General features: G+C 40.9%; 1 protein-coding gene across 2 annotated transcripts; it reads right to left on the bottom strand.

Moving 5' to 3' along the window:
* Positions 1–2,010: 2,010 nt before the first annotated feature.
* ERGIC3 (ERGIC and golgi 3) lies at positions 2,011–20,849 on the bottom strand. Of its 2 annotated transcripts, XM_075177510.1 has the most exons (14): positions 20,713–20,849; positions 17,959–18,029; positions 16,503–16,590; positions 15,969–16,088; positions 14,638–14,734; positions 14,395–14,560; positions 13,858–13,915; positions 11,619–11,633; positions 10,063–10,094; positions 8,782–8,878; positions 7,974–8,038; positions 6,284–6,420; positions 6,108–6,163; positions 2,011–5,033 (listed from the first exon to the last, which is right to left on the bottom strand). In XM_075177510.1, the coding sequence occupies exons 1-14, from the start codon at positions 20,798–20,800 to the stop codon at positions 4,954–4,956; spliced, it is 1,170 nt and encodes a 389-aa protein (XP_075033611.1). In that variant the 5' UTR covers positions 20,801–20,849; the 3' UTR covers positions 2,011–4,953. The 2 variants fall into 2 exon arrangements, with proteins under 2 accessions (XP_075033611.1, XP_075033612.1); XM_075177511.1 differs by lacking the exon at positions 11,619–11,633 and having other exon boundaries at positions 20,713–20,848.
* Between the last annotated feature and the right edge of the window lie 678 nt (positions 20,850–21,527).

Here is a 21,527-nt window from a genome sequence, read left to right as displayed (position 1 = left end):
TAGACTAATCCTGTGCTGGGTAAGTAAGTGCAAGAGGCAGGAGGGGGGCAATAATCTGTTTCGGCGGCCGGCACTGGACATGCCGCCGCTGGATACTAACAAGTAACATCTGGTGCTGCTGACCAGGAGGGGGATTGAAGAGGGCTCCATGGGCAGGGAAGGGAATCCATCCAAAGACGGGAGCACGTGGAAAATGAAAGAAGCGGGGCAAGATTGAGTAAGGGCATGCAGAAGGAGAAAGTGGGGGAAAAGGAGGAGGATGGGGAAGGGTAGAAAAAGGAAATGGCTGGGAGAGGGACAAAAATCAGCTAATTAAACTAAACATCTGCAGCACAGATAATGGGGGGTCTGAGCAGCTGCACAGAGAATGGAGTAAGAGAAGAGGGGAGAAACAGCAGGAAGAAGGACATAAAAGAAAAGGCTGGACACTGAAGGAAGAGAGATGAGAGATAAAGATAAGACATAAGTGGAGACAAATTGGTATTAAGAAAGAAAAGAAAAGTTACGCCACTTCAAGGCTTCAACCATTGTTACTGAACAGTCACACACCTCTCATGTCTCCCTTCACTGACAGTCACACACGGCTCTCCCACTACGCCTATGTCACTCCCCCAGGTCATATACATAAACAATTTGGGGCAAAAACCTAATCCGCTGTGTCTGTCCTTTCCTCGCTCGTTTTCTGAAGTGCTCTGCAAGTCTCATCTCCAGATTATTGTTTGTCCCATGTACGGAAAGCCACATGGTCATTGTTGGAGGCATACAACTATAGTTCTACATGTTACTGTGTTTTTAGTGGTAGAAGTAAATTCTGTTATAAATTGAGTGCTTTTGTTCTTTGTTGTTTTGCAGGCAATGCATAGTTGCATCTGCCCTGAAACTAGTAACTATTTGCTGCTGTGTGAGCCAGCTCCAGGTACAAGTGAATCATATTGATGTTCCAGACACACATACAGGTTCAATTAGCACATGGATATCCTCCATGTGAGCAGTAACGCCACGTCATGGCTTCAACCATTGTTACTGACCATTCACACACCTTTCATGTCTCCTGAGAGCCATAAACCTCCATGCACCACCTCCGCATGGTCTACCTCGCGCACCACCCCCTGTGCACCTCCTTGGAATAATCTTTCATCACCTGTGGTAAGGAGTCATACCCCAGTCAGTACCACCCTATTCTGTTATAAAGGATTCAGCACAAGCTTTACAAATCCTGTTTTTTTTTTTGCTTTCCCCAGGCTCTACAAAGAGTGCTGACAACGGGAACCCTTACTAACTGACCAAGAGTTCCCATATAATAAAACTAACCACTGACTTAGGGGCTTAGCTGGAGTGAGCCTTGCTGACTGACATGAGGCTGCTGCACTCTGAAGTGGTTATCACAGCGATATCCTCCTGAACAGGGAGAACTCCTGAGTTCATGCTGTCTCTTCATGGTGCATAGTGATGGCGCAGTACACAGGAGCCACTTCCAGTGTGCAAGGCTGCGCTTTTCAAATTTCTATAATACAAACACAGCTGGACAACAAGTGGTGCGTCAATGGAACGAAACACAGGGGAGCCCTGCACTACAGAAAACCACAACCTTCTCCCCAGCTGTCCTGCCTACCTGCAGACAGAAAGATGTGGAGGAAGGGGAGGGTCTTACATACTATCTGAGGGCGGTGTTTTTGTTTGCTCTAGCTCAGGGATAGGCAACCTGCGGCTCTCCAGGTGTTGTGAAACTACAAATCCCAGCATGCCTTGTCACCTATCTGGTTATCTACTAGCAAAGCATGTTGGGACTTGTAGTTTCCAAAAACACCTGGAGAGCCACAGATTGCCTACCCCTGCTCTAGCTAAACAAAACAGAAGCAAACCCAAAGTAAAGGCTGCCATGGAGGAATGAAGAGTAAAAGATAAAACCTCACACACTGCATGTCAGCTAAAGTGAATTTATCCATTAAGTTAGGGGAACCAAACACTGTCTATATCATATTTAACTGAACACAATTGACGCAGCACTGCTTTAATTGATTAGAATGAATTTTAATGACACATCCCATGTTGACATAAATCACATTCCAATAAAACACCCTTCAAAAAGGAAAACCCATATTTATTATTTTAACCAAGCATCAATTATTTGGCAAGTTTCTCTGTGAATTAATCAGTAATATTTAAAATGTAACAAAATATAAAATTACCACCTGAACTGTCAAATTTAAGTCAGAAGCAAAGATATATTAAACACTTAGGCCCATTTACGGCTGATATGAATTTCTAGAAGATAAATTTCTTGACCATATTGAGGGATATTCTCAAAAGTTGTTGATATGGTCCATTGTAGTAAAAGTAATACATTTTTCACTACTATATTTCAATTGTTTTGCTACTGGAAGACAATCTATGTAGCAGATGGAAATCAAGCTTCACTGTGTAAACATGTTAGTGGGTCGAATAAACCAGTTTCTGTAAAAAGTAACGAAGCACTTGCTGCATGCTCAGGCATACAATTACTTGTACTGCCAGGTCAGAGATATGAACATTAACAATAATAGAAATATGCCATCAGGTGACAGGAGTAATTTATTTGGTCAACAACCTACTTGAAGTGAGTTAAATAAAAATAGCATTAAATACTGTACTTCAAAAGGCAAATATTCTGCATTAATCGTGGTTATGTGTTTTACACCATTAGCCAGAAATTATAACCCGGAGATACAGCTGGTGTGATCGGTTACTACAGTATTTTCAACGAAGTGACCTTCGAAACTATTGCAATGCCTCTGCTCTTAAATTTATCAGAGAAATGATGTAAATGCCTCTCTCCCCACAACACCTGAAGAGGAGTGGGGTTTTCACCACAGCTCTGTGCTGGATACCTCAGTCACCCGGTAGCTCTGCAAAAGAGCTCCATAGAGTACGCCCATTTTCCCGGCAGCATTGGGGCATGTTTATTTAAGGGACTGTCCAACACCTTTAAATTCTTATTGATATATTTAAGAAACACCGGTTTTTTTTTTAACACTATAACCATCTTTATATACTTTGATTTTAAGAGCATTCGCTATATATTTTTTTATGTACAAAATTGCTATCAAAATTATACATTTTAGCCCTTTTGTCCTATTAAATTTACCTTTCACCTTACTGGAAATGTGCTATACTCTGTGGTGCAGTAGATCAGTGTCCGTCATCCCCCATTCTCAGCAACTGTGTATGTTTGGATGAGCATTTAATCTATTAAGTTGTGCTACTGTAATAAGATCAACAATTACACACGTTTACCTGAGATAATGTGAGCCACAAAACTTGCTCTGATGGTGAGGCTATTAGCCAGGATAATTGAGGGCATAGAGCCAGCATTACATTCTTGCCGCTGAATGAAGGTTTAATGAACACAAACATATATATTTATCTCTTCACATATATTAAGAGGGGAGACGGATTTGAGAGTCCCCTTAAAATAATTAGGAGTGGCGATTGTGTTGTAAACCATCTCAGCATATAGCATATAAACACAGTACATTTCTTTTACTCATAGGAGTAAATGTATCAAGCTGCGGGTTTCTGGCAACCAATCAGATACTAGCTGTCTATTTGTAGAATAAATAAATGACAGCTAGAATCTGATTGGTTGCCATAGGCAACATCTCCACTTTTCAAACCCTGCCGGAAACTCGCAGCACAGAACTTACAAGTCATTTTCCGCAGAACCCTCATCTCTAGGTGTGTTTCATCTTGAAGTGAATATGTCATCTAGCACACACTGCAGGCAGCCATTTTGAACTCTCATAAAAATGTAATGATGACAATACGACAGAGCCTCAGTGATGACGCCCATTCCTAGCAAACGGATAGACTGCTGAATGCCTTCACTGCATGACAGGTCCACTTTAATTGTTTCTATTGCATGAATCACGCAAGTACATTGACAAAAAAAAAAAAAGCCTCAAAATGAAACCACAGGACATTCTAGCATGGTACTGACCAATATTTTCCATGGGAAAACTCAATATATGTTACCAATACATTTCCATGAGAGAGTGATCCAGTTAAACAGATGTTTTAAATGATGTTTTCAGTGAGGCTTAAGTCCACAGGGGTAAAAAAGCATTAGCCTAGATGTAACCCATTGGAAGTCTTAAATAAACATGGAAGAAAGTTCCTGACAAGTGGTAATATACCAGGAGCCACACACATCAAGGATCGACATAGTAAAATGTACTTTTAACCAAGTGTTTTGTTGCTCCCTACTGTGTATAAAAGTCAACTTTTAGTACTTTCAATAAGACATTCATATACAGATTATACAAATCACCTTCAAATATGCAAAAAGAAACCTTCCTTCTCTAAACATTTAATATCCGAACACATATACCGACATCCACTTTTAAAGATAATTTTCTTGTAATGTGCTGTTGTACAGCTCTTTAAAAACCACACGGTTACTCTGATTAAATATAAAAGACGTCAGGTTCCTTTCCTCTCATCCAACAGAACTTCGGTTCACACCAGACATGTGTAGTTACTGGGTCTGCTGGTGACTGCTGGGTGGCCAGATGGCAGTGGATGGTTCCAGTTATACACACCACAAACTGCATTCTCCAAATGGGCAGACGTTACCACAGAAAAATACATTCACCTTCCCCCTTGGGGCAGCACAAGGGAAGATTCAATTATAAGAGGAGACAATCTCACCAGTGATACAGAATGCATCCGCTGTAAACTGCCAAAATACATTGCATGTGACACCAATAACATTTCCGTGGGAAACAGTGCAGGCTCCAGAGAACGTCATTTATAAGAATCTCATTCATTGCGTATTTCTCAGAAGGACAGTATGGAGTTTATGTGAGCGCACACGTTCTCCTTGTCTTTTTACATGTCCCCTTCCCGATTTCCATAGAACAGAAGAGCAGATTTACTAGTCTCTGGGCCTGCCTGGAGATACAGGATATCTTTCCTTTATGTGGTTTTGCCGAGATCGATCTTCTTCTGAATGGCACGTGTGGAGTGGTAGATGAGAGCGTCCATGAGGCCGGCAACTAGATGAATAAAGAGAGGGTCGGATTCCAGAGACTACTATTACAGTCTACAAGTAACTCACAGACGTATATGTAAAAGTGTCCAGGAATTTTAAATATTTCACATTATTTTGATGTGCTTTCAGGCTGGGGACTGAGCTGCTGTAATGTCCGCCTATGGGACTACTGACAAAGTCTGCTGTGATGGGTTGGGCAGAGTATCCCTATTTTGCATTTAAGGAGGAGGTGGGGCAGTGTACTGAAGCCCAATATAACCCCTTATCTTACAGGTAACAATGTTCTCTACATATTTGTGCATTTTAAGATTCATGGCCACTGCAAGGCTGGGTAGCACCCAATGCTTAGCTATTTGTGCAGTTTAGTTTATATTAGCATCCTTTTGGTCACTAAATGCAAGAAGTGTATTTTGGCATAAAGGGAGAAGAAGATACTTTACACCATGCTTTTTAAACAAAGCTGCGTTAGGAAATCAGGCCAACATGCTGGCAGCACGGTAGCTTAATGGTTAGCACTTCTGCCTCACAGCACTATGGTCATGAGTTCCAATTCCTGACCATGGTCTTATCTGTGTGGGGTTTGTATGTTCTACCCATGTTTGCGTGGGCTTCCTTCAGGTGCTCCGGTTTCTTCCCACACTCCAAAAACATACTGGTAGGTTAATTGGCTGCTATCAAATTGACGTGTGTGTGTGTGTGTGTGTGTGTATTTATTTCTATTGGGGCAGGCACTGATGTGATTGAGTTCTCTGTACAGCGGTGCGGAATTAGTGGCGCTACATACAATAGTCTGATGATGAGGCTTGGAAGCAGCCATGCTTTACATAAAGAGAATTACATTTTAGGCTTAGATGCCCTTTAAGAGAGTGCCAAAACAGTGACTAGATAATGCTAATCTTCCAAAATAACAATGTCTGCATGGCAATACCAATTTACTGAAGCCAGACAGAGGACAACTATTTCTTTACTGACAGAGACACTAGTAATTTTGAAGTACAATGTGGTAACAACATAACTTGGGCAACCTATTACAGCAGCAAGATAAATAAGTCTCAGCACACATAAATAGCACAGTTACCTGTAAACACTCCTCCGATTATGGCACACACTCCAGTTAGAAAGTGAGTAAATGATCTAGAAATGAAAACATAAGATCACATGATGTGCGTATTAGAATGTACGTCACAGATGTCACATAGCGAGGCAAGAAATTACAGCCAGATTAGGCGAATGGGGATACGGCATTCAACTTACTTATGCTTTTCTGTGAGTTTTACCATCATAGGAGAAAGCTCATATAGGACAAACACACCGGGCAAACCCTGATCTCCAATTAGTCCATTTGCAATCTTTTCATGCCTGGTCACTGAAAACTGGTTGGTACGTAATACCTACAAAGAAAATGTGAAGATAAAAGCAAATGTGAAATCAATACATCACTATACCAATCTGACAGGCTGAGGTTTAAGGTGGATGATAAAGCTAGGTCATATTTTACCCTGTATGCATCATAGAGCTGGTCAAACCAAGGCACTCTGTTCCTTACAGTAATTAATTGCATGTTTTGAAAAAAAAAATATATATACAAATATCAAAGATTCCAGTACTGGCCAGGGACTCAGGAATTGGTGCGTCACAAAAGTGGAATTTTAAGAATGTGTTTGACTACTGACCGAACACCTTTTTTTTTTGTTTTTTCGTTACCAATATTCATATATTTGTATGTACCCGGCTGTGTATCCTCTCAGATCATATGAATGTTAACAGAAGCCAGAGTATTTCAGGAGATGGGTGTGTTGATCTTGTGGGAAGCAGTGGCCCGTCTCCTCTTATTACTGTGTTGGTCAGGAGATGGCTGCATGTGACAGGGACAGTGTAATGATGTAAGGAGGAGAATGGACACAAGCCGGGGACTACAGACAGTTCAATTATGAAATTAGCATGGAAACAAAAAGATACCATTCCAGACACGGTAAAATCACACAGTCTTGAAAAGAGAAATGACTGGGCTTCCAAGTGAATAAGTGGAAGAGCCGACATGTTTAACATCTGGAATGATCTTTCATCATCCAAAAACATACTAGTAGGTTAATTGGCTGCTATTAAAATTGACCCTAGTCTCTGTGTGTTGGGGAATTTAGACTAAGCCTCAATGGGGCAGGGACTGATGTGAGCGAGTTCTCTGTACAGCGCTGCGGAATTAGTGGCGCTATATAAATAAATGGTGATGATGATGATCAGATGCCACAGCGTACTGGCTGAGGAGCGATTACTCTAATTGAGCTATTATTTTGAAAAGTGCAGGGTACCCCACCAGCACACTCCACTGCGACACTTCTGACAAACTGATGCACAAACATTGTGTTGTTAAATGCAGGTCAGTATGAAATAAACTTCATACATGCACCTTGCTTTATATAAATAATATAAAAATAAAGTATAACTGAATGACCAGTTTGCCTTTAATATATGGATTACACGCTCCTGAATGGATAAAATATTGTATGAATGCATCTGCCTGCTTTCATCGATACCTAGAAGACCACGGCACTGAGGAGCCACAGTTCACCATGACAGCTATAAAGTATCCCGCTGGATGGCCTCTAGATGTGTGGGCTCCCTGCCGAGTGACCTCTCTATGTCTGTAGGATTTCTCAATCTGACAACAAATGTATATTCTCCTTATAGCCTAATTTCATGCACTGTAGCCGTTTTATAACGCCAGCACCAGGTGTCTTGGAAAGAATTGGTTTCCTGCACTGATTCATTAGTTTACTTTTCCCAGGTATTAAAAGACATCATAGTGTCACAGTAAAACGAATGCTGGCTCACTTACTTTACAGCTGCTATGAGCCTATAAATTGAATGAGCAACTTCCACTTCTGTAGCTGCAGTACAAATGTCAGATAACGGCAGAATCAGAGATACGGGACACGTTACTTACCTCTCCATCAAGTTTTACATATACTGTAGGAACAATTTTCACAAAGTACTGGAACATCATAGATGCTGTAAGAGAGAAAAGAGGAAACAGTGGTTGTAATAAATGTAACGTGTAATTATATATTCGGAGTCAGTACAGAGAATAAATCTATAAGTACAACAGTGAGCATTATCCAAAATAACGCTTGTGCCGATATCATTTTGAGTTAACTTTTCTAGATTAACAGTACTCACACATTCTGTTAAATAAGAAGAGATCCTTGAGCGGACGCATACATGTTAGGATAGCACTTGCACAGTACCCAGCACTTTGGGGATATATAAAATATTTGTTCTGTCCCCAAATGAACTGCATGATTTCATATTCAAAAATAAGAAAGTGAAGCAGCAAGCGGTATATATGGGCATGGTCAGGCAGACTGTACCATCAACCAACACTGGAAACTTCTCTCAGTGAACAATTAAATTACTCTTCTCCCATTGTTGTATTCTCTCTCCTTCAGGTGCAAAGAGGAGACACAGTTCCATTATGAGAGTGTTTGACTGAGTATTGATAACAAGTGAAGATGTTAGGTATCGGAATATAAGTGGAAAGTGAGTGCACAAGTAAAGAGGGTAAAAGATAGAGGAAGGGCATTGTAGAGGCTAAAGGGGTAAGACAATAGTGTATGTTAGACAAGAAAGGACCATAATTAAAATCCAAAACTGCTAATTAATTTCCCAAGGGGAAACAAGTGACAAGAGAGGGGAACCTAGCATTGACCCCCAATGCACTCCAACTAACAATATCAGAGACGTGACAAGCTTACCTTGCATGGCTGCCACACTTGTACCATCAAGAGGGTTTACTAGACCTGGATAATCTCTTCCAAAAGAGAGATGTTTCATATGATGGGTCATATTTATCTATGAGAAAAAGATAATAGCCAGTCACTATAAGGGCTTCAACACAGTTTGAACTAGTTTAAGTTACATATGGGTAAAAAAAACAACTGTTGAACAGACCATGGAGACACATGAATGACTGATGGGATGGGCTTACTCTGCCATCTTTATGGGTGTGCAACTACTTCTCGCTAAATACTCCAACTCGTGCTACTTGGCCAAACCACAGAATAGCAATTGCAAACCAAAGTGGTGCCATACCTAGGTGGGCAATTACTGCCAGCACCTGGCTCCTTTATCACCACCTGTCATGGGCAATGTGTAGCTGCTGCAACACCTCCTTGCTGGTTTCTCTGGCTGAATCATTACTGACCACTTACAGCAACCCAGTAACAGATTAAAGTGTGCGCTATCATCTGTTGCTCACAGCAACAGACAGAACCTTAGTAGTAATGATGTTCTAGAACGCTTATAGGAGCGGATCCTATGAGTGCTTACACATACTACATGAAGGTAGTGATGTTAACAACTTCTTTGTTCTGCAGACAGGGTGCAGTGGGGTAAGCTGGCCCCCAGCCCTCTTATACAATTCAGAATGACACTCTAATCTGCACACAAGGGTCAGCCTGGTCACTTTACACAAGCAGTTAGCGGGCACGGGGCTTAGATACTGGTGCATCTTATTTCTAGTTCTTGCACTCAGATTTCCTTCCTGGGGTTCGGCGCTGGGCTATAGGAGCTTTGGAGCCAGATACCAGGAGTGCAATCCCGCAGCAGCAGATGAAATTCATTGATCTCTGCTGCGACACTTTGCATTCTGCCATCATTCAAAAACTGCATGTTTGAATGCTTTTTATTAGATTACACATAGCAAGATCTCATTACAAATTAAGATGGTTGCATCTGTGGATACCTTCACACAGCAAAGGAGACCTAATTTTCCTGCTTAATTGCATTTACTGCCCCACTATCTCATTAATTTGGCAGAAAAGCAAGGGAACTGTGTATCTAGTGGTCACACAAGGATACATATGTAACCGGGATTCATTTTGGGACTTCTCTAAAGCATAGTACTATACTTTAGCTCACACAATGAACTCTACAAAACCTAATTAAAATAAGTATTTGTTTTAGCAAAATGTTAAAACATGAGGTTAAACACTTGCTCTGGAATCACAGCAAAATATATAGTAAATCACACTTACACTGTCAAGTCCGAAGCTCTGCAAGTCATGGACTGTTGAAGAAAAAAACACAGATTGTTAGTACATCTATATTAAACAATACAGGTAAATGGCTCACTGATTTTGCTGTACTCAGAGATATGAAAATAATACACCTCAGGACAAACTCATACTAGGTTTACCATGCACTTTATAAGCGGTGCGCTTACGATGAAGGCCAAGTACCTCCTCTGTTCACACTAGGACACAGCTTAAAGGGCGCCTGCAATGGTAATGATTGTATTTAGCATGTGCTATGGTATGAACATGGTGGCACAGTGGCCATCAGTCATCCCTAGATCACATGCATTTTACAAGTTGGTCAGCGCTGCTGATAAAGCAGATGAGACACTCTACAGAAGGGGATCTTAACTTTTCTTGTGCCATGGACCCCTTCTCATAGTCCACACCTACCCATATCAAATAAGATATGAAAATATTTGATTTCTATTGCCGACAGTTACAAGTACTGCTAATACTACTGCGGTTTGTTGCCTGTATTTATAATTGAATAAGGAAATGATACATTTCAATTAGTTAGTGACTCTAAAGATGCTATTTTTTCCCCCATCCAAGTTCACGGAGCACCTAAAATCTATCAACGGACCGCAAGATAAGAACCCCTGCCTAGTAGATGGCCTACAGTTAATGAGCCTAAGAGGACATCTCCTAAATTATTGGTTGCACGGTGTTGTTTTTTACCAAAATAAATATGTGCAGTTAATGTTTTATTTCCTAAACAGTGTCAATGACTTAAGCAGGCTACAAATCTGTATGGAACTAGGCACCCCTTGTTGTGGAGGCATGGCAGGATTACCAAGCATTAGAAATAAAAGTCTTCAATAAAGGAGGTTTGATTCCTGAGCAAAATCCAGTATCTCAAAAGTCCTCAAAATGCAGAACTGTGCAGCAAAAAAATGAAATGTACTGTCCTACTACCACCATCTCCCAGGGCTTTGCTGCTTCATATATTTACATATTGGTTACAGTGCTGCTGGTTCGACTACTCCATTACACCTCACAAACATTCTGGCCTAAAGGGCACATTATGACTACACGGTAAGAGACACTCAGGAAATGGCTGAATTTCTAGCCCTAATGTGAAGCACGAGCTGTAATTTCTATCCAGGAGCTTCATGATCTGTACTTTTTATTTGCAAAATTCACTCTCTAAAATGACGTCACATGGGAAATTACACCCCTCTATCAGTCGTTCATGTGGTTCATTGAGGATTCAACAGGTACTTCTTGTAAACTTAAGAGAAAGCTATTTGCAGAACTACCTGAAGAGTTCTTATTAACACAGATTGTTCTAATAAGTGGCAGAATAATTATTCTACAGTAGCTTCTGTAGTGGAATTGCAAACCTTCTGTTAGAGGTGATTAGACATATAATTCAGAAATGTCAGACAAACAGTCCTATAAAATGTCTTACACTAGCCAGTAAAAATGCAAGTTGCAGTGCAACACACAGGAGAGCTCATCAAAGCCTGTCTATAAGACCATCAATAAAGAGTATACAGGAGTTTCCAACTTACTCTCAACAGCATGTACTGCACACAGGAGTAGGCAGGGAAAGAAGAGAGAAACGTTTTCTTAATTATACAACAATACCTGTTACTAATTCACAGAGCTTCCCTCAGACAACAAGTTTAGGTGATAAACTTAGTATTCGGCTATTAAAAGAGTTGTCCTCTTTTGGAAAACCTCCCCTATGTGAGCCCTGCCACATCTCTTGTGGGGAATAGGATGTAGCAAGAGTGTGGGGGTGGCTGTTCCCTGCAACTGGGAGCCAGATAATGGTGTTTGTGTAAAAACAGCAACTAAAGAACACAGTGAATCAGACTGGATGAATTAAGTCCCTCTGCACTAATTCAGGCTGGAAACACTCTGCCGAGTAGAATGGATTGTGTCCTACCACATCTGCCTCATATAAAACAGTGCAGTCCAGCTACAAGTAACAGGAACAGACATCCCACAAACTGCCCGTTTGCTACATCAATTTAATACAGGTGTGTGTATGTTATGGAATTTAGACTAAGTTCCAATGGGGCAGGGACTGATGTCAGTGAGTTCTCTGTACAGTGCTGCAGAATTAGTGGCGCTATATAAATAGATGATGATGATGATAATGAGAGGAAAACAGACAGGACATGAAGGGTTCAGGAGAGGGACAGGGGACGGAGGACGTGACTGGACAACCCTTTTAATGCAAATAGCTATACATTATGTGCCATAAGAAGGATTACGAGATACTGGATTCATGTATGTAAGATCCTAAAGGCAATATAACTTCAATTTTTTAATTTACAGATTTGAAACTTGCAGTACATGCACATATCCCACACTAGATACCCCCTCCCTCATTTAATTTGTTTACAGATTCTTAATGATGGAATACAAGTGCTCTACCAGCATTATCTTGTGGGAAGAAAGAATGGAGAGTTTTAACTACACTGGAGACAATCTGCAATATAACAGACGGTTTGGGCAAATGGCCTAAAATACTGTAGTCTGTGTAGTCCCAAAAATCGACCATGATGCACACTAGTGCTCCTATTGAGATCAAAAGAAATATCATCATGCACGTTAGTAAATGCAGTTGGAAGGTGATCGCTATCTGCCTGTGTGTGGTCAACTTGTATTCTTACTAACAGGCTATCCACATGTGTGGTCAAAATGGAACAGTGAATGAAGGGCCAAGTGGAAGGATCACAAAGTATGTGACCAGCATCAGATACACAGAGAGGCTGCTATTGCAGAGAACAATGAGAATAAGGCTACATCCAAATGGATGTATTTTCATGCAGGTTTGAATCTGGGAACAAGGCACATCCAGAATGAGTGTAACCATCTATGTTCTTTATATTTTCTTGCAATGCTTACACATAAAGGCGAACCCACTAAAAGAGCATGCATAGGAGCATAAAACACAAACATTTTTTCTTTACAATTAATACCTATAGGAAGGCAGTTTCCTAATTAAAGCTATATTTGAAATAAAATGTAGACAGGATAAAAAAAAACACGTAAGATATGGATGTAGCATCGTGGCGGCTGTTGAATATCTGGTGATACTACAAGTAGGACAAGGCTTATACTTGTATCCACAATTCCAAGAGGTATCCCCAAAAATATAAAGTGTGGGGTTAGAGAGACTAAGGGGTATATTTACTAAACAGCCGTTTTGAAAAAGTGGAGATGTTGCCTATAGAAACCAATCAGATTCTAGCTGTCATTTTGTAGAATGCACTAAATAAATGAAAGCTAGAATCTGACTGGTTGCTATAGGCAACATCTCCACTTTTTCAAACCCGCAGTTTAGTAAATATACCCCTAAGGCTTTTAGGAATCTTGTCACAATGGAAAATTATTTATGATTAGCAAACACAGAAAAAAAGCACAATTCAAAACACAAAAAATATCATTGGGCTCAGGAAATTATAAATGGGAAAGGGCAGAGCATAATTATATATAAAATAAAAAGCATGCAATTAGGAAGTTGAGACAATTCCCCAAGCATAATCCACCTAATCAAAGCCTTTACTTTGCAAGCAGAACATTTTTAACAGAAAGATAAATTGGCTTACAGAAAAACGTGTTCCTATTCTCACATTGCACAAAAGCCTCAGTGTTTACCTAGGTGTTCAGATCCTGTTTAACCTTTACCAAGCTGCGTGCACTCAAGCATGCAACACAGAGCTCTCTTTGCGTGATCTGAATATCAACTGTTCTTCGTATGCTAATAGTTTGTATTAAAAGAGTCACGGCACTTACCGTGGACATGAGATTGCTGGAAGCTTTTCCCCGGTGCAAAATGAAAGTTTCCAGCCACCTAAATATCATGAAAAAGTTAATAAAAACGGATTGTCTCCCAGAACATGTTTATCAGTTTATGTTTATCACATATATAAGACATTCCTGTTCTTCAATAGAGAAGCAGGTTCTGAAATGTAGATGCTCCACAACCAGCATGTACACACAGCTATGCATTAGGGGGAACACTTTTAGGGGTATATTTACTTAACGGCAGGATTGAAAAAGTAGAGATGTTGCCTATAGCAACCAATCAGATTCTAGCTGTTATTTTGTAGAATGTACTAAATAAATGATAACTAAAATCTGATTGGTTGCTAAAGGAAACCATCTCCACATTTTTCAAACCCGCAGTTTAGTAAATACACCCCTTAGTGTCAGGTCAAGTTTACATAAACAACAATCTACAAACTATTAGCCACCAATGCCCATATGTACTAGGCAGCCTGACCAGAGTATAGTTAGAGTCTAGCATGAATTGTATTCAAAAGACATTACCTTGTTGACTTCTAGAAATCCGTACACCTGACATCCCTCATTCTTCTGCTCCTGCATCTTCTGGCTGAAGCCCTCCCGCTTACACTGCTCTATTGAATCTGGGGTCTTAAACGCCCATCCTTTCCGCCGATAAGCCTCCCGCACATCATCACATGTATTACAACACCTGCAGGGGGTCAGGCGGACATTACACAGAGATACACAAAAAGAAAACCACCAACTGTGTAATAAAAACCTAATTACCTAATATCTTCTGTTTCTGCACCGTAACAGCTTTCACAGCGATTTGAATCTAACGTTTTGGGGTCAAATACTACAGGTTCTTCTGCTTTACCTAGATCTGTAAACAAAAACAAACAAACCAGACCTGAATGTTACTTTTCCTGCACCTCCATGGCTGTAAAGTTCCAACACATATCACTAAAAGAACAGAAATAAAGGGATTTTTTTTATATTTATTTTTTGTTACTATAAAGGTTAAATTCCTTTCTCCAAAGCCAATAGAGGGCACAGATAAGATAAGATTAATGAGTTACCAGGGCACTTTCATCTGCTCTGACCCCTCCCTGCACAGAACAGGGCCAGTTTAACATAACAATGAGAAAGAATAACCACCTTCTGGAAATATGGACACAAACAAAACCATATCACTAGATGAGAACAGAGGTGCTCACAAACAGGACAACTGTGGACCCCGACCGTAGAGATTCCACATCATTAATGTTTCCAGAACACACCGGTGTTCAAATAACATATACAAAAAACAAAAACATGATATATAAAAGGGCATCTTGCTCCCTTAGATCCAGTTTAAGAGGCTATCTTAAAAAGCGCTAGGGAATTGACCATGATCAATGTATTCCAAACCATCCATACAAGCCACGGGGAAACTGGTAAGACATCGGATCCCTTGTCAAAATTTTCACACTCTTCCATATAACCTCCTCTCCTCTTTAGTCAGTACACATGTTTCTCCTCTCACCTAATATTCCCAGTGTTTATTATTACTGTTGTACTTTAGCTCCATATGTTACAACCTTATCTGTTTCAATCCAATCGTAATATTATTACTCGGAACATGCGGTAACCGACAGCAACCAAACTGTCATTTTTATGTACTTTAGAAATAAAGGAAACAGCTGGTTACAGCATCTCTCTGCACACTTCACCATATAGGTCATGTACCTCTTGTTTCAACAGTTAGTTCTATATTATACATGCAATAAAAATATTGGATCATTGTCAAAAACCTGTTAAGTCACAGGGGCACACATTGCCTTACAGCCACCATCCTATGGACATTTAAACAGAACTGTGAAGACGCATATATTTCAAGAATGATGTCAGAATTAGGGATGATGTCAAATCTTGGATGACATATCTATCCATATCTATAAATAGATATCACCCTATACAGGTCTTTAGCAGACACTAGTAATAGAGTTGAGGGTAAATTTAGTTTTAGAAATTTATTTAACCTCCAAAATCCTAATCCATCACCTCCAATCTCAGCTGTAACAGCTCAGAACACAAACTGCAACCATGGACTTGCGGCATTTGACGCTGACTCATACCGTGCTTCTCTGCTTCTGAAGTCACAGGATTCCCATCTTTGTCCAGCCGCTGCTTGAACAGATTGTGTTCTACATCCAGCTGTTGCTCCCCAGCTACATCCATGGCATCTATGCTCAGATCTGCCATACAATAAACACATGATTAGGGACACATAGAACAACCTCACAAGATGAATGGGTGCCGAAGGCTCGAGTTATGTCACCTGCCCAGTAAGGTGAATCCACCTTCTACATAAGAATTTTCCAAGCTTCCACGGGGCCTGATAATTCCAATAAGTCTGTCAGACAATATTTGATTTATACCATTTTATGATAGCGGTACCTCACCCCACCCTCCACATATATTAACCTCCTCTAGCAGTGAAGATCTTGACATAGTGACAATGTCTGGCAGCAATGGAGACTAGTAGAGTATGTTGTGCTTTGCAAATCAACAGCCAGTTATTTACATCATTGGTTTTTCAGGATAGAACTTTCATTGCATAGTACATGCACTAAAAATGTGGATAGTACAATAAAGTATAGGTTACTCACAAGCACAAGGCATATGGGGAAATATAATATCGATGTTTATCTTTAACTTGTCTCCTCTAGATTTATCCACAAATAATTCTGGGTAGACCTAAAAAAAAAATGAAGAACAAACCTAGCTAAAATAAATTAAACAAACAAATAGATGTGTTACAATTGCTTAAAAAAGTTAAGCTATCAGTACTGGAACTAGTGTTTACCATAAGCTAACAACCTGTGGCTTCCAAGCCGCTGAGTGACGAAGTTCCAGCATTACCTGCCATAAAGGAGCAACAAGATGCCAACCTCCGGTATAGTGAGGCTAAATTATTACGTTTTAAAATACAACGTGTAGGGCCTTGCTCATTATGTACTGAGCAAATAAATTGGGGATCCCCCATGACAAGGTTTGCCCAAGAGAGTGCCAGTGTTCTCTCCAGGACCTATTGCCCAAGTGCTCCACCAGGCTATTTTTACTTGATGCGGCTCTTGGAGTCCGACGGACTCTTACTATAATAGGACAAGCCACTGTTTGTCCTATTATAATAGGCACAGTGTGAGCAGTGCAGCTAGCAGAGTGTGTTAGACCACTGACCACCAGTCCTGGAAATCAGTCCAACAGGCATATAAAATATAAGTGTCTCCAGTCCAGCCAGCAAGCAATAACCTTCAGACTCTTTATAAATAATATAAGTGTTGGCAATAACCTCCAAAATGTTTAATTATTATTACAGCAAAGTATTACACTGCCCCAACTCAGTTACTTCTTAATGCCAGCAACAGATTCTGGGGAGAACACTGAGAGCATTACATATACAGCAAGCTCTTTATCCACTATGCTCTCTTGTTTCTCCAGACCACACAGGTAAGGAGCTCTGAAGTAAATAGTAAGCCAACCTGGGAGGAGCACAGTGCAAGCTCAACTTAGAAGGCAAATCAGGCTGTCAGCATAGAGAGTTCATAGAGATAGTTTCCTCCATACCGCACCTATAGGTCTCCTGCTCTTTGGTCTGAAGGAAACCAACCCAGGAGAAAGCATAATGCATAAAGAGGATTCTTCGACAAGTGTCTATTTCTTTTTTGCCAATATAGTGCACATAACAGTGTGCAGAAAAACAATCAATTACAACAGGACAAGGTAACAATTTAAATCCAGATAAATTTTAACCGATCACAGTCATCTTTGGTGGAGGCCAAACACACAGCGATATCAGGACTCAATTGGCCAATTTAATTGCCACGTGCGTTGCCAGCTTTGTTGTACACATCAAAATAGGACAACTGTTCAAGATATTACCAGAGAATGAATATATACTGTGCTGCTGTATAACCAGTTACTTCATAATGTATTACAGTATATACACACGCACAACACAGAAAAGTTAACATTGTATGACTCTTGCAATGTAAAACCCTGTTAACTATGAAAAATATACACTGGCAACATAAGTGGAATGGAAAATTAATATATCCTACTTACTTCTTTGGTGAGGAAATATTGAAGCTCAGAGAAAAACAAAATCAGCATTATAAGACCACTAACCACGGTAACTAGAAGGAAAGATCAAAATTGAGCATTGTTAACAAACGAACAAAGATACAGAGTAGATGCAGTATTTATCCAAAACAACAGTATGCTATTTTTATCAGCAGTCATTAAAACCTTATATAAAGTTAAACCAGGAACAATATGTTTTATTTGTTGTAGACTAGAGGGAACAACTGTTTACTAAGAAAATTATGCAGAAGATGCGCGCTACGCAATGCCATATTTCAATGACAGTCTGCCCAACATCTAAAGTCAATGTACGGCTTTCAGAGAATGCTTAGCTTTATGTATAGCATTTTAGTTTTAACTTAAGAGTCGTGTTTGTGAATTTAAACTAGTGCACAGTATTAATGCAAATGCCTGAGTTAATTTAGAGGAGTTAAGCAGTAGCAATAGAAACACTATAATGCATAGGTTTATAGGGTATACTGGAGAAGTGCTGTGCCATACCATAGTTTTCACAAATATAGCGAAGAAAAACTTTATGAATATTTTCAGTAAACTGAATCTTCCAGGTTTTTTTGTTTTGATCCAAGTATAACTCAAAAGCACGAAACCAAAAGCCTTGGCTAGAACCAGCTGAGGAAGGTCACTCAGTTAAGATAATTGGCCAAAGACAGTTATGGTTCCTAGAGACACACTTTTTAAGATTTCTACAGTGATTGTGTCATCTTTCACGCCTCCACCTTCCACATTCCAAGCATACCACCAGCTACACAGAAATGACAGTCGCCAATGGCTGCTTTATTATTAGTGGCTGATAATGCAACTGTCTAACAACAGCCCAATGCTGCTTCCCCACCAGTAACTACAATTGTTATTCCGCTACCTTATCTATCAAGTGTTCCCCACAGCGCTTGGATTAAAAACTCATTTGGGCAACTTTACCTGATGTTTCATGTCAATGTATGTCATTTGTTTGCATCATCCCCTTAATGTGCAGTGTATTATAAATAAAATATTAGTATAAAAACCCCAAGTAATCTCTTGCAGATCTGTTATCACTAAAGATGGTGCAAAGTTGACTAAAGCTGGGTACACACTACACTGTTTTCGTCCAATAATCGGCTCAAACAGCCGACATACGACCGCTCGTTCAAAAGTCGGGTCAGTGTGTGCAGTGACACGATTGTTCGAAAGTCTGTCCAAATGGACGATTGTCGCCTCATTTGGTTGGTCGTACCATTTAATATTTTCGTTCCAATCTAGTTTCCGCTGTGTAGTGCGTATAAACTTCCGACCGATCCACAACAGTGAGTACTAAATTACAGTCATTGCTCATGACAACATGGCTGTAAAAAGTCGCTAAAGAGACGTCCGCTCTCCCCTTTATCGTCCTAAACAAGGCTAGCGTGTATGCAGTCCATGGACTGAGCGATCGTACCATCGATCGCAGATAAAATCGCTTGGCATAAAAAGTTGGTCAAAATTTCTGTAGTGTGTACCCAGCTTTACCCGACAAAAGTCACAGTGCTTTAGCATGAACCAGCAGTTGCAGATTGAAACCAATGCAGCAGAATGGCAGGATATCATAACAGTAAGTTGGTGAATCTGCATAAGCCTTTACAACCATGTCAAGATCCCAGCTAATTAGAGTATATTATTAAGATAGCAGAAGAATAATAGGAGGCTCACCTAATGTCAGCCTAACAATATGATACCCAATGTTATTTTATTGCAATTGATAACATTTATCTTGTAAGCACTGTGTTTCTGTATGAATAAATTGCACCTTTATACATTCAACAGCTGTCAGTTCATCAGCATTAAAAAGGTATTTGTACTTTTATAGGACAATACAGTCTGGACAGGTCTTTTCTGTAAACCACCATATGTGAAACAGAAAAAAACCCCACATCACTGTAGTGTAATAAGTAGTACACCGATAATGCTGAACCAGCTTTAAAGGGGGGCTGACTGTGAAGATTCCACACAAGGAGGGTTATGGGAGGTGTAGTCCACACAGGGTGCATCTGACAGGGAGGAGAATGGGAGCTGTAGTCCACACAGGGTGCCTGACAGGGAGGAGCATGGGAGCTGTAGTCCACACAGGGTGCCTCTGACAGGGAGGAGCATGGGAGCCTGACAGGGAGGAGCATGGGAGGTGTAGTCCACACAGGGTGTCTGACAGGGAGGAGCATGGGAGGTGTAGTCCACACAGGGTGCCTGACAGGGAGGAGCATGGGAGGTGTAGTCCACACAGGGTGCCTGACAGGGAGGAGTAGTCCACACAGGGTGCCTGACAGGGAGGAGCATGGGGGGTGTAGTCCATACAGAGTGTCTGACAGGGAGGAGTATGGGGGTGTAGTCCACACAGGGTGCCTGACAGGGAGGAGCATGGGAGGTGTAGTCCACACAAGGTGCCTGACAGGGAGGAGGAGGTCCACACAGGGTGCCTGACAGGGAGGAGCATGGGAGGTGTAGTCCACACAGGGTGCCTGACAGGGAGGAGCATGGGAGGTGTAGTCCACACAGGGTGCATCTGACAGGGAGGAGTATGGGAGGTGTAGTCCACACAGGGTGCATCTGACAGGGAGGAGTATGGGAGGTGTAGTCCATACAGGCTCCTTGCTAATGTGCACAACCTCCAGCAGTCACCGTTAGACTACTTAGGTCACTAACCCCGAGCTCTTTAACCTTTTCTAAATAACCTACTTCCTTCCATGTGATCAGAACTGTCCTCACCTACAGCCCCGCCACATGTTTTCACTCTAAAGTCCTCCAATGTCTTGGGATAGGCATCAAACTGCCGGAGCCGGTGAAGCGCCTCCATCTTCTCAACCGGAAGCAGAGACAGCAACACCACTTCCGGGTCCTATTGCAATACGTCCTAAGCTCATTGGTTGAACTGAACGCCAATAGGCGCAGGGCACCGTGTTTGCCGCATGCGCAGTTGGATTTATGTGTTTAGTCTATTAGTGCGAAGTGTGAGTGCACCACCTAGCGGTACACTTCGTGATTAGCAATTGCTTCATGCATACTGCATTATATTATAAGGGGTCAGATAATCTGCCTGCACTTGTTACCTGTATAAATATTGTATAAGGGGACACACATTTGAAGGACAGAGCCATCAATTTGTGCCATATCACAGTGTGATAATAATTAAATATTATGTTAATGTTTTCCACTTCTTTTCCAATTCCAATAACCTGGACAAGGTAACGAGAAAGCAACCTCAGAGCTAAACTATACAAATTACGGCCTATTACAGCAGAGGCTGGGGCCAGGAGGAGGCAATTTGCACGGCCCCCGTCCACTTCACTAATGAAGTGGACGGAATGCGGGAGGTTGCCCTGATCTCCCCGAAGAACTCTCAAAACTTTGGGAGTCACTCGAACATTCCGGGAGAGTAGGCAACGATGACCTTATCATTAGAGATGCTCAGGCTCGGTTCCCCGAGAACCAAACACACCCGGACTTAGAAGATCCGAGTACTCAGCCGAGCCGGCTCAGTACTTTCAAACTCCCATGGAATTGAAAATGAGGCAAAACGTAAT

This window comes from Mixophyes fleayi, chromosome 6 (assembly GCF_038048845.1).
Source record: "Mixophyes fleayi isolate aMixFle1 chromosome 6, aMixFle1.hap1, whole genome shotgun sequence".
NCBI classification, from domain to species: Eukaryota; Metazoa; Chordata; class Amphibia; order Anura; family Limnodynastidae; genus Mixophyes; species Mixophyes fleayi.
This window is presented reverse-complemented; position numbering and strand designations above follow the sequence as displayed.